This window comes from Zingiber officinale, chromosome 2B (genome assembly GCF_018446385.1).
Source record: "Zingiber officinale cultivar Zhangliang chromosome 2B, Zo_v1.1, whole genome shotgun sequence".
In the NCBI taxonomy this organism is placed as follows: domain Eukaryota; kingdom Viridiplantae; phylum Streptophyta; class Magnoliopsida; order Zingiberales; family Zingiberaceae; genus Zingiber; species Zingiber officinale.
In genome coordinates this window covers 86,004,366-86,016,636 of record NC_055989.1, presented here as the reverse complement: position 1 = coordinate 86,016,636, position 12,271 = coordinate 86,004,366, and the positions used below count along the sequence as shown (strand labels likewise).

General features: G+C 40.3%; 1 protein-coding gene across 3 annotated transcripts in view; it reads right to left on the bottom strand.

The window, feature by feature from the left end:
- Positions 1–328: 328 nt before the first annotated feature.
- LOC122046175 (transportin-1-like) overlaps positions 329–12,271 on the bottom strand; it is a 38,244-nt gene continuing 26,301 nt past the window's right edge. For all 3 annotated transcript variants that reach the window (XM_042606736.1, XM_042606738.1, XM_042606737.1), the window contains 6 exons: positions 9,234–9,305; positions 9,047–9,171; positions 1,260–1,311; positions 1,104–1,172; positions 965–1,024; positions 329–883 (listed from right to left, as the gene is read on the bottom strand). In XM_042606736.1, the coding sequence (XP_042462670.1) occupies positions 800–883; positions 965–1,024; positions 1,104–1,172; positions 1,260–1,311; positions 9,047–9,171; positions 9,234–9,305 (462 nt within the window). In that variant the 3' untranslated portion in view covers positions 329–799. The remainder of the gene's footprint in view (positions 884–964; positions 1,025–1,103; positions 1,173–1,259; positions 1,312–9,046; positions 9,172–9,233; positions 9,306–12,271) is intronic.

Here is a 12,271-nt window from a genome sequence, read left to right as displayed (position 1 = left end):
AAAAATTTATAGTCATGCTGTATCTTAATGCATAGGATGAGCAGGTGTGAAGAAGATGGTTGGAGTGAGTCAAAGTCTGAGCTGGTCTCAACAACCTGCAAAACGTATCCTGAGGCATGAAAAAAAATAAAAGAAAGCACTATCAGAATGTTAAAAAATAAAATGATTCTATGGTATATAATCATGGAGTTAGCTGATCACTTGATGGCACTATGATCTCACAATAAATTTTTAGGTACTAATTTCCTTTTGGTATAGGAGAATAGCCAATGAAATATACTTTGCAGCCAAAGGATGATACGGATCATTAATATAAACAGGCAGTGTCTGTGATATGACATCATCAAATAATGGATATTAATCTAATACAGAAATTCTTTCAAGAAATTTAATGTAAGAAAACTGATGCGCATGGAATGTGGACAACCTGCTGAACGGCATCAAACAAATCAGTGGAGTTACAGACAGAACTGGCCACTGAAAATATATAATAAGAAAACTATGAGCATACAACAGAAGGATCAAACTCCCTCAAGTGCCCAGCCAAAGCACAACCACGCCCTCTTGGAATCAACCCGTTTTTTTCTTGGTAGGAATCAATCTGCAAGGGCCATTACCAGGAATGGAAGATCAAAAGCACACAATTGATTACAAAGCTGTCCTCCCAACGAACAGATATATTCTCATCTTATCTCAGACGCGCACAATGTCATATTAGCGTCCTTCCTACCAAGAAACATACTCTTGTCCGACCCGAATGCAACACAGATGAAAACCAACCAGGAACATTTGGTTCTGTTTATACTCCAAATTTAGACAATTTCTGCACCTCTGCTGGCTCTAACGTGGACACCCACTGTTCCCATGTCCCATTCCCGAGCATCTGTTAGAACGTTTATCATTTGTAGAGTTAATTTGACGAGAAAATGTAAATAGACGGCATGCAGAAGCATGATCTTAGTACCTGTTTATACCCATTCAAAACTTGGCTAATCTCATTGTGTAAATCTTGACTTCGTATTTCCTGAGAGATGAGAATAAAAGTCAAAGAAATGAAACAAGTTTTGCTTTTGATATCATGCATTTTGGCATAAGGTCCTTACATGCCAACTTGCCACAGCTTTACACAAGTAACCAAGTGAGTTCACAATGCCGGAAGGGTTTGCTCTAACCTACAGATTCCAGAAATAATTTGTATATGAGCACCACTCAATAACTTAATGAAAAGATGGGATAAACAAAAAAGGAGGCGGTGGTACAATAGCACAAAGCCCTCGAAATGCATCCTCCTTTTCATAATCATCTCGTATCCTGTAAATAAAAGTTCATTGAGAAAATTGCATGAAGGTACCAAGATGCCAAAAAATGAATATGGATTAACCATAGGGTATCATCTTTATAAAGAATTATTGTAGTAAGAGTTTGAAGCAATCAGTTTGTCATTTCGAAAGTCTAAATTATTTGGTAATATCTGTTATAACCATGACCTGACATAGAAAATACAAATATATGTACAAAACATGCCAGTTCTTGAAAATATAATACATACTGGAAGATGATAAAAGCACGAGTCAGACTTCATTCAACTTCCTAAAAATGATGTCTGATTACAAAACTTTGTAACTAGCAAGCAAGTTGATACATGTATTACTTGTATCTTATTATGAATGATTTGAGAATTTCTTTGATGTTCTCCCATTTGTCTTTTGAACTCAATAAACACCATGCAAAAAGATACCATGAAGGAAATAGGCAAAAATGGCTATTGCTAATCACAATGTCTTCATGTTTCTTTATTCCATTTAAGCTCCATATAGCATAAAAACGTAAAGATTTGGTTATGAATGTGTTTCATTACAGAACATTGACAAGTTTGATTATTAGTTGTGACTGAAATTAAAAGTTTTATGGAAAGAATTCAATTGCTTGCAAGTATATTGATTGACCCACATATAGTTACTGTTTCTTGGAATCACAATGTATGAAGCAGTAAGTCTTATCCAAACTTGACTATGTCCATACCCATTCCAAGCTCGCATATGTCCATACCCATTCCAAGCTTACGTATGTCCATTGACCAACTCCTATAAGCATCAAGATTGCCTTAGTTCATCTTCTGCTGTGTAGCAGTGGTGTATCAGAACTTGTGTCAGCATACTGAGGACTATTGAAGTATATTTGACAATGGCATAGTAAAATCTATACACAGTCATGGGCATAGGCAAGCTTGACGAACTATTGTAAAATTTGTCTTATCCAAATTTATTCTTATTTTTGCGTCTTTCTTTTTTTTTATTGTTCATTTGTTTATTGCTTTCATAACTTTGTAAGTAATACATTTCTAACATCCTATAATAGAGAAACATTACTTCACTGGCAATTGATATTCGAACAATACTATGATCCTATCACCCCCACACATTTATATCAGTGCCCACAACTGTTAGGTTGGTCATACTAATCTTAGACCAATATCTTCATATCCTAATTGAAAGGAGCATACGAAAATCATACAATAAATTATATATTCCTCAATTCTCATTGCTTTTGACTAATGAACCAAGATATCAAAACTCCATTAAAAATGCTTATCCATACAACTTAACCCTTTCTTCAGTATTACTTTCAGAAGTCATATTTCATGTATTCACTCTTCTTTCCACTTCGACTTGATTTACAAAAGCTTGTAAATCTCATCAGTTAACATAATCATCATCAATCCATGCTTATCCTATCTATTAGGAGTCAGCTACATGAATCTTAGTCTCCATTAGACTCTATACAAACCTGAATCACTAGAAATATTTAAATTATTTTTTATTACATTGATTAGCATTTTCTTTGGCCCTTTTTACTCCTAACACCATTCACTCTATTAGATTCAACTCTACTAACTATAAATTATCTATAATTCATCTTTGCATATGTTCATACATTCACAATCTTCAATCTGTTTTGTCTCATTTTATCATTGTAGTTACTAGATACTCCTATTGGCTTTTTCTTACAAATTTGACTCCTTTTCTTGCAAATTTGGCCACAATAATTAACTAAGAGATCCATCAAGTCATTGTGAACTGTTAGAATAATTATAGGGGTATTTTTGTCTTTTGATGTATATCTTCTTTTCTATATAAAGGCCTAACTCGTGGTTCCCAAGACACGAGAATTTAGGTTTTGCTTTGAACATGGTATCAGAGCAAGGTTAAAACCCTAATTTCTTTCCTCCCTGCGCTGCCTCTTCCCCATCTGTTTCCGTGCTTCCGCCTACGGCCTCGACGACGGGTACCTAGCCCGCTGCGACCCCGAGGGCATATCCGACGCCCTCCTCCTCTTCTCCTCCCGCGGACGAGGCCGAGCTCCCCGGAATCGTACGCACCTTATCCCACTGCTCCGCTCGTAGCCCCGCCGCTGTTTCCTCCCGCGCTGTATCCGTCGCCAAATTCTCCGACAGCGCGGTCTACTTTGTGGGGTACAAGAAGTGCTTCGAGGACCCTTACCATCGTTCTCGGCTCACTCATCCCCTGCGCCCTCTTCTACTTCCTCCAGATCCACCTCCTGAGGCATCTTCCCAGGCGTCCACCTCTGTCGACGCTGCGCCTTCCTCCGTTGACGCCGCGTCCTCCTCCGCCCGACGCCGTTGACGCTGTGCCGCCCTTTGTCTTCTCTCCCCAGATCGATGAGAAAAAGGGAACGACGCCCGCTCTGCTCGCGCGATTTTGTTCATCGCCCACGAAAAACAAAGGTTTCCGCCGCTGCCCCTCCATCACGAGCAAATCGCCAGGGTTGTCGTCTCCTGGCGGGTCCCGCTCTACTGCACCAAGTCTTCGACGCTATTGTCCGGAATTTTTTTTTTTCCTTTGCCCTATCACCAGCAGCCCCTCTCTTCCAACATAAGCAAGCTCACTTCATATATTCCAGTTCTATTCATGGCTACATCTGGCGCCCCAAAGCTAGATACCTTAATCTTTACCAATCATATCACTGCACCTCTTTCTTCCGAGTAGTTGGATGGTAAAAATTATATCTCTTGGGCATCTCACATTGAGCTTTGGCTTGTTGGACAAGGTTATGAGACACATCTCACTCAAACTGAAGAAGATGTTCAAGTCGTCGATCGTCCTTGTGGAAGAAGGTTGACGCACAGTTGTGTTGTATTATTCGAGCCACCATCCATACATCTCTTAGGAATGTCTTCCGTACTCACAAAACCTGCAAAGCTGTTTGGGCACAGGCTCAACAACTCTTTACAAACACCTCTTGGCGACTCTATCAAGTTTGTGAAGATCTCATGATCATCCTCAGCGCCCATCAGATTAAGGATTCAATGTCAACTTATCTAGGTTCAGTCTCTAGCCTTCTTTGTGACTTCAATGAACCGCTCCCACCTGCGGCCAATCCGGTTGAAGAGTTTGAAAATCGGAAGAAATTTTTTTATGTCTCTGGCTTTATATAGTCTACCCACATATTATTCTCATGTCCGTGATCAGATCCTGGGCAGCCCCACAGAAGCTACCATGGATAATACTTAGGCGACTCTTCTCCATGTCCCAGCCAAAGTTTTGACAATGACTTCTTCTGTTCCTGTCGACTCGTCAGCTTTGGTCTCTCGACACAAAGGATCTCCACCTCGGTAGGGTGGCAAAGGACATCCTTGGTGTGATCATTGCCACAAACCGGGACACACGATTGATAAATGCTGGAGTCTACATGGTCGTCCTCCTCGTGCTGCTCAGATCGTTCAGAGTTTTGTTGTTTCTTCAGCTTCCACTTCACAGTTACCACATGATTCGACTCCAACAACTTCCTCTAATGACTTTCTGAAATGGTTTGAGGATCGTCATGCTTCTGGTTCCACTGCTACCATTGCACACGCTGGTACATCCTTTGCTGGCATATCTCGTTCTTCGGGTCCTTGAGTTCTTGATTCTGGGGCCACCGATCATATCACTGGTAATAAAACCCTATTTTCCTCTCTCACTACTTCTGGTACTTTACCAATGGTCACCATGACCAATAGCTCCCAAACTCAATCCCAGGGTATTGGCATTGTTCATCCTTCTTCATCTCTTTCCATTCATAATGTTCTTTATGTTCCCGGCGCTCCCTTTAATTTATTGTCAATAAGTCAACTTACTCGATCTCTTGATTGTGTCATTTCTTTTACTAACACATCTGTTTCCTTACAGGACCGGAGTACGGGGAGGATGATTGACTTCGGATGTGAATCCCATGGCCTATATCGGCTTCAACAATCCTCTTTTGTTGGTTCGGCGACAGCATCCCCACTACTTATTCATGCTCAGTTGGGACATCCAGGTCTTAATAAGTTGAAACAGTTACATCCTAGTCTTTCTCACTTAGAGTCTTTATCTTGTGAGTCGTGTCAATTAGATAAGCATGTTCGTAGTTCTTTTTCTCCTCGCATTGAGAGTCGGGCTATGTCTCCTTTTGCTTTGGTTCATTCTAATGTTTGGGGTCCGAGTTGTGTTTCTTCTACAATGGGGTCAAGGTATTTTGTTACTTTTATAGACGATTTTTCCCGTTGTACATGGTTATATCTGATGAAGGATCGTTCAGAATTGTTTTATATTTTTGAATCTTTTTTCCTTGAAATAAAAACTCAATTTGGTACTTCCCTTCGAACTTTGCAAAATGATAATGCACGCGAGTATTTGTCTACTCAGTTTCGTACCTTCTTGACATCTCATGGTGTGTTGCATCGCACGTCTTGCCCTCATACCCCTCAATAGAATGGGGTTGCAGAACGCAAGAATCGTCATCTCCTTGAGACCGCTCGGACTCTTCTTCTCCATTCTCATGTCCCTCATCAGTTTTGGGGTGATGTCGTACTTACTGCGTGTTATCTCATCAATCGCATGCCTTCATCCACTCTCCAGGGTAAAATACCTCATCAGGTACTTTATCCACATCAGTCACTTCATCCTCTACCACCTCGGGTCTTTAGTTCTATATGTTTTGCTCATGCTCTTGATCCCGGCATTGACAAACTCTCTCCCCGGTCTCATAAGTGTGTCTTCCTTGGGTACCCACAGTCTCAGAAAGGTACAAGTGTTATTCCCCTACTCTTCGTCGGTACTTCATCTCTGCTGATGTCACATTCTTTGAGTCAGTTTCCTTTTTTTGGTCCTTTCGCTTCACAGGCCGAGGTTTCTCCCTCTCCACCTGCACCAGTGACTATCTTTTGTCCTCCGGAGGCGCCTCTATCATCTCCAGCCTCGTCTCCTCCTTTGCAGGTTTATCAGCGTCGTCCTCATTCTGCTTTGCCGTCGACCAACACTGACACTGCTGTGGGCACATCTTTGGAGCCAAGTCCTTCGCCATTTCCTCCGGTCCCATCTCCTGATTCTGATGTTCCTATTGCACTTCGAAAGGGTATGCGTTCCACTCGTAATCCTTCTCCTCACTATGTTTCTTTAAGTTATCATCGTCTTTCCCCATCCTATTATTATTGTCTGTCTTCCTTGTCGTCTGTTTCTCTTCCAAAGACTGCAGGTGATGCCTTTGCCCATCCAGAATGGAAACAGGCTATGCTTGATGAAATGAGTGCCTTACAGAGCAGTGGGACTTGGGACCTCGTTCCTTTACCTCCTGGGAAGTCAGTGGTTGGTTGTCGATGGGTGTTTACGGTGAAAGTTGGTGTAGACAGCACAGTTGATCGGCTTAAGGCTCGTCTTGTCGCTAAAGGCTATACTCAGGTATTTGGATTGGATTATAGAGACACCTTTTCTCCTGTTGCCAAGATGTCTTCTGTGCGTCTTTTCCTGTCTATTGCTACGATTCACCATTAGCCCCTTCATTAGTTGGACATCAAAAATGCATTCTTACATGGTGACCTGCTCGAGGAAGTCTACATGGAGCAACCTCCGTGTTTTGTTGCTCAGGGGGAGTCTTCTGGTCTTGTATGTCGCTTGCGGAAATCTTTATATGGTCTCAAGCAGTCACCCAGAGCATGGTTCAGTAGATTTAGTACCGTAATTCAACAGTTTGGCATGACTCGAAGCGAGGCTGATCATTCTGTCTTTTATCGCCACTCATCTACTAGTTGCATCTATGTAGTGGTTTATGTTGATGATATTGTCATCACAGGTAATGATCATCTTGGGATTTCACAAGTAAAACAACATCTTTTCAAACATTTCCAGACAAAGGATCTCGGCAAACTCAAATATTTTCTAGGAATAGAAGTGGCGCAGTCTAAAGATGGGATCATTATATCCCAAAGGAAGTATGCAATGGATATTCTAGAAGAAACAGGAATGTTAAACTCAAAGACAGTCGACAATCTCATGGATCCTAATATCAAGCTCCTACCAAATCAGGGAGAGCCTCTTTCAGATCCTGAACGGTACAGGCGATTGGTTTGTCACTCATCCGGATATCTCATTTGCAGTGAGTGTAGTAAGTCAGTTTCTTAGCTCTCCATGCAAAGAACATTAGGATGCAGTGACTCGCATTGTTCGATATATCAAGGGTGCACCAGGAAAGGGTCTTCTATATGAAGACAAAAGACATACTCAAGTCGTGGGATATTCTGATGCAGATTGGGCAGGATCTCCCTCTGATAGAAGATCCACTTCTGGATTTTGTATATTTGTCGGAGGTAACCTTGTTTCTTGGAAAAACAAAAAACAGAATGTTGTGGCAAGATCCAGTGCAGAGGCAGAATATCGAGCTATAGCTATTGCTAGTCAAGAACTTATATGGTTAAAACAGTTGTTTCAGGAACTAAGGTTTGGAGAGGTTACACAAATGTCACTCATATGTGACAACCAGGCCGCTATGCATATTGCCTCAAATCTAATCTTCCATGAGAGAACAAAGCATATTGAAGTTGACTATCACTTTGTCAGAGAGAAAGTCATATCTAGATAAATATCTACTAGTTTTGTCAACTCAAATGATCAGCTAGCAGATATATTCACTAAGTCACTTAGAGGTCCCCGGATTGACTACATATGTAACAAGCTTGGTGTATATAATCTATATTCTCAAGCTTGAGGGGGAATGTTAGAATAATTATAGGGGTATTTTTGTCTTTTGATGTATATCTTCTTTTCTATATAAAGGTCTAACTCGTGATTCCCAAGACACGAGAATTTAGGTTTTGCTTTGAACATGAACCATGCTCATTTCAGCTATGTTCTTATATCAAGACTCTAGAGACAAGAAAGTTTGATGCAAAGACTAAACTTTGTTATGTAGTTTCCTTAACTTCTAGTTGGGGAATTAATCACATGCTGGAGAGCTTCCTAGGCTTTTAGACTGGTTCCTTTAATAGCTCCAAGACTGCTCATAATCAGGAGAATTTACATTTTTGAGTTAATTATAAGGTAAGATAGCAGTACAGCTTCACCAAAAAGAAAAATCTATGTTAACAAAGGTTTCTGCTCCACAGTGCATCAAAGGGCAAACAAACTTCTAATGTTATAGATGATATTTTGTATGATGGTAATTTGGGGGAAAAAATACAAGAGCCAATTTTCTCTCTATGAAGATTGCATAAGGTGCATGAGAACATCAAAAATGAAAGGACAAACTTTCTGTGTAGATTGCACAAAATAATAAGAGGAACACATTGTCTAACGAGTGTAGTTATAATATCCAAAAGAGGAATATCTTATAGATGATATTTTGTATGATGGTAATTTGGGGGAAAAATACAAGGGCCAATTTTCTCTCTATGAAGATTGCATAAGGTGCATGAGAAAATCGAAAATGAAAGGACCAACTTTCTGTGTAGATTGCACAAAGTAATAAGAGGAACACATTGTCTAACGAGTGTAGTTATAATATCCAAAAGAGGAATATCCGAGACAAATGATAGGTTAAAAGTATAAGATGACTTTTCAGTTGAAATAAAGCATGGACAGTCACTGTTCAATCCAAGAAATCTGGGAGAAATGCTCATGTAGATGATTAATTCAGATTGAGAATGAGATGAAAAAAAAAACATGAAAACCATCAGATGGTTATTTGATACAATGCATAGAAGTAATTTAATAGAAATGTAAGAGGATTTTACATGCATAAAGTGGTACACCATGACTGTATAAAATGCTCCGCATGTGGTGCCACCAGTTCTGGACAAATCCATGCAAGCCTCCCAATTGTGATGGCACTGTTTTCGAGCAATGATTTGTTCAACCCCTATAAGTAAGCAAAAGATTTAGAAGGAAAACAAGAAAAAATCAAGATAGACAACAACTCACCTTTCCATTTTGGAGAATATGGGCCAAAGATGATACTACTGTTAACACAATTGGAGCAATTTCTTGATGAACCTGAAATTTAGTAAGAGAATCAACTTAATGGAATAGGGCTAATGGAATAGGGCCCTGTAACTTTTATATACACTTAAAAGTAGATAGTTAAGTACACAATCTGCAGAAAATAACCAGATAACTGTTCATTCTTGGGCAATAAAATAATACCCTATTGTACGGACATTATGAGTCCTTGGTATTGCCATTTAGGCTTACCAGTGGCCTAGATGTTTCCATGAACTCGATGAATCTGATATTCATAGGAAATTTGGATTAGTTGTAATTGTCTTCATTGACGATATTGTGATATATTCCCAATCCGAGGTGGATCACAAACACCATCTTCGCATAGTTCTGGAGATGTTTCGACGAGAACATCTCTATGCAAGGTTCAATAGTGTGCATTTTGATTGTCTGCTTGGGATTTCTCCGGCAGGGCATATCAATGAATCCACAGAAGATAGTGGCTGTTACCAGTTGGGAGTAGCTGAAGTTTGTACAGGAGATTCGCAGCTTCCTTGGTCTGACTGGATATTACCGGAGATTTGTAGAGGGATTTCTCTAGCATTGTTATGTCGTTGACTGGACTGTCTAGGAAGGGTATAAAACTTACTTGAACATATACTTACGAGACCAGTTTCAAGAGTTGAAATGAAGATTAATAATTACACCCGTCTAAGTCTTACTTTCTAGTGTAGACGGATTTGCACTCTATACAAATGTATCGTACAGGGGATTAGGTGTAGTTTTGATGCAGCATGAATGAGTAGTATCATATGCTTCTCGACAGCTGTAAGATCATGAGAAGAATTATCCGACTCATGATTTGGAGTTAGTAGCTACCATTTTCACGTTGAAAATGTGAAAACATCATTTATACGGGATTTATTATTTTCGTCAAAGATTATGTGTTCCAGAGTCACATCCTGTCCAGGAGAAGTTATTGCAGGAAGCACACCGATATGAATTTGTGTTACATTTGGGTGGTACTCAAATGTATAGAGACTTGGACCGTTCCTATTGGTGGAACGACATGAAGAAAGACATCGCAGATTTTGTAGCTTGATGTCTAGTATGTCAACAAGTAGAGGCTAAACATCAGAGATCAACAAAATTATTTCAGAAGATACATATACTGGAATGGAAATTGAAGCATGTTACGATGGACTTTGTCGTGGTATTACCCATAATACGGAGAGGACATGATACGATTTGGGTAATCATTAATTGGTTGACTAAATTTGCTCACTTTCTACCGATCCATAGGACGGATTCTTTGGATCGATTCATAGGGTTATACTATAGAGAGATTACCATACCTCATGGTATATCTCTGAGTATTGTATCGGATGGAGATCCGCGATTCACATCACGATTCTAGCAGATGTTGCAGCAGACCATGAGTATAGAGCTCTATTTTAATATAACTGTCCACCCTCAGACAGATGGACAGTCTAAGCGCACAATAAGACATTTGAGGATCTGCTGATAGTGTGCATTATAGATTTTAGAGATGGTTGATTTACCCAATGATGGCTAGACAGCAATGTGGGAGTAGCGGAAGCATGGTGAATTCATAACCCACAAAGTCATCACCATCTACTTAGAAGTGGATCATCTTGTAGTTCTAAGAGGGAACCTTTAATCACTTAGAGATTTGTTCATGATACTAAGATGGAGTAGTATATGAGTATGTTGCTTAGTTGTTATCCTTATATGAGGATCCTTGAGTTTGAGCAGTAAATTTAGAGATCAAATTTTTATTGATGGGGAAAATGTAAGATACGGTAAATTAAATAATAACTGTTATTGTAGAAATAACCTTATAGAATTTTCTAAGAATTTTTAGATATTTTTTTGGATTTTAAAAAAAAATCGTATGATACGTTTTAAGGGGATGGATATCTTAGGCTAAGAGAAAACCTGTTTGGATTACCCATTTAAGTAGGGAGTTAACTGGAAAATAAACTTAGGTATTAATTGATTAACCTAAGTTATAAACCTAAGTTTCTCTCCTCACCCTCTCCGCACCCGATCCCTCTCCTCATCTTCCTCACCCGCACCCTAGATCCACGTCATCTCTCTCTCTTGCATGACACCCTCTTCGCATGAGGCAGGATCGACGTTCTCAGGGTTGCCACCGTCGCGAGGGTATCACCGTCGATTGTGTGGGAGCTGCAAGATTCCCTTATTTATCGATTTCCCCTCATCCTCTTCCCTCGATCCATCGCCGACGCATTGCCCTCTCCCGATCACTCATCACCGCCAACCATCGAGCCTTGGCGCCGCGGCTGCCTCGCACTCGATTGCCGGATCTCGCCACCACCTTAGATCCAATCGCCGACGCACCTCAACAGTTCTTCCTCTTTCGACGTCGGCCCCAATTCGTCCTTGGTCGATCACGATCCAACTGTTGTCGAAGGGGTTTCAAGCATCCAATAGCAGTGTTGTTCCTCCGTTGACGCCCCTGCTGTTTCTCTATCGATGTGAGCAAGCCAAGCGTCGTTCGAGCGCAACCCTTCATGGCGCTATTTCGCAGCCACCACCGGCTACCATCCTCTGCACGGCCACTAGTCGCCGGCACAAAATTGGGGTAAGGTAAGTTTAGTATCAGATTTTAGCGATTTGATTTCAATTTTTGAATTTGGGGTTGTGATTAGTTGTTTGCTGGCCTTTGTAGCTCCAACCAATACTATTCGCTGGTGATCCACAGCTCCGATCATTCTATTCCAGCAATGAACCCCTCCATCCATGAGCCACAAGCGATCACCTTGGACTTAGGTGAGCTTTGGGGGTAATCCATGGTTGTAAATCCTAATTTAATTAGGTTATGGTATGATGAAGGTTAATTGTTGGATTAAATCTAATCTAGTCAATAAGAAGGATTAATTAGGATTGATAATAGGGTTAACCCTAATTTGATCAATGGATTAGATAAATGGAAGTTGATCATTAATTAGAATTAATTAATGATCGTTTGAATA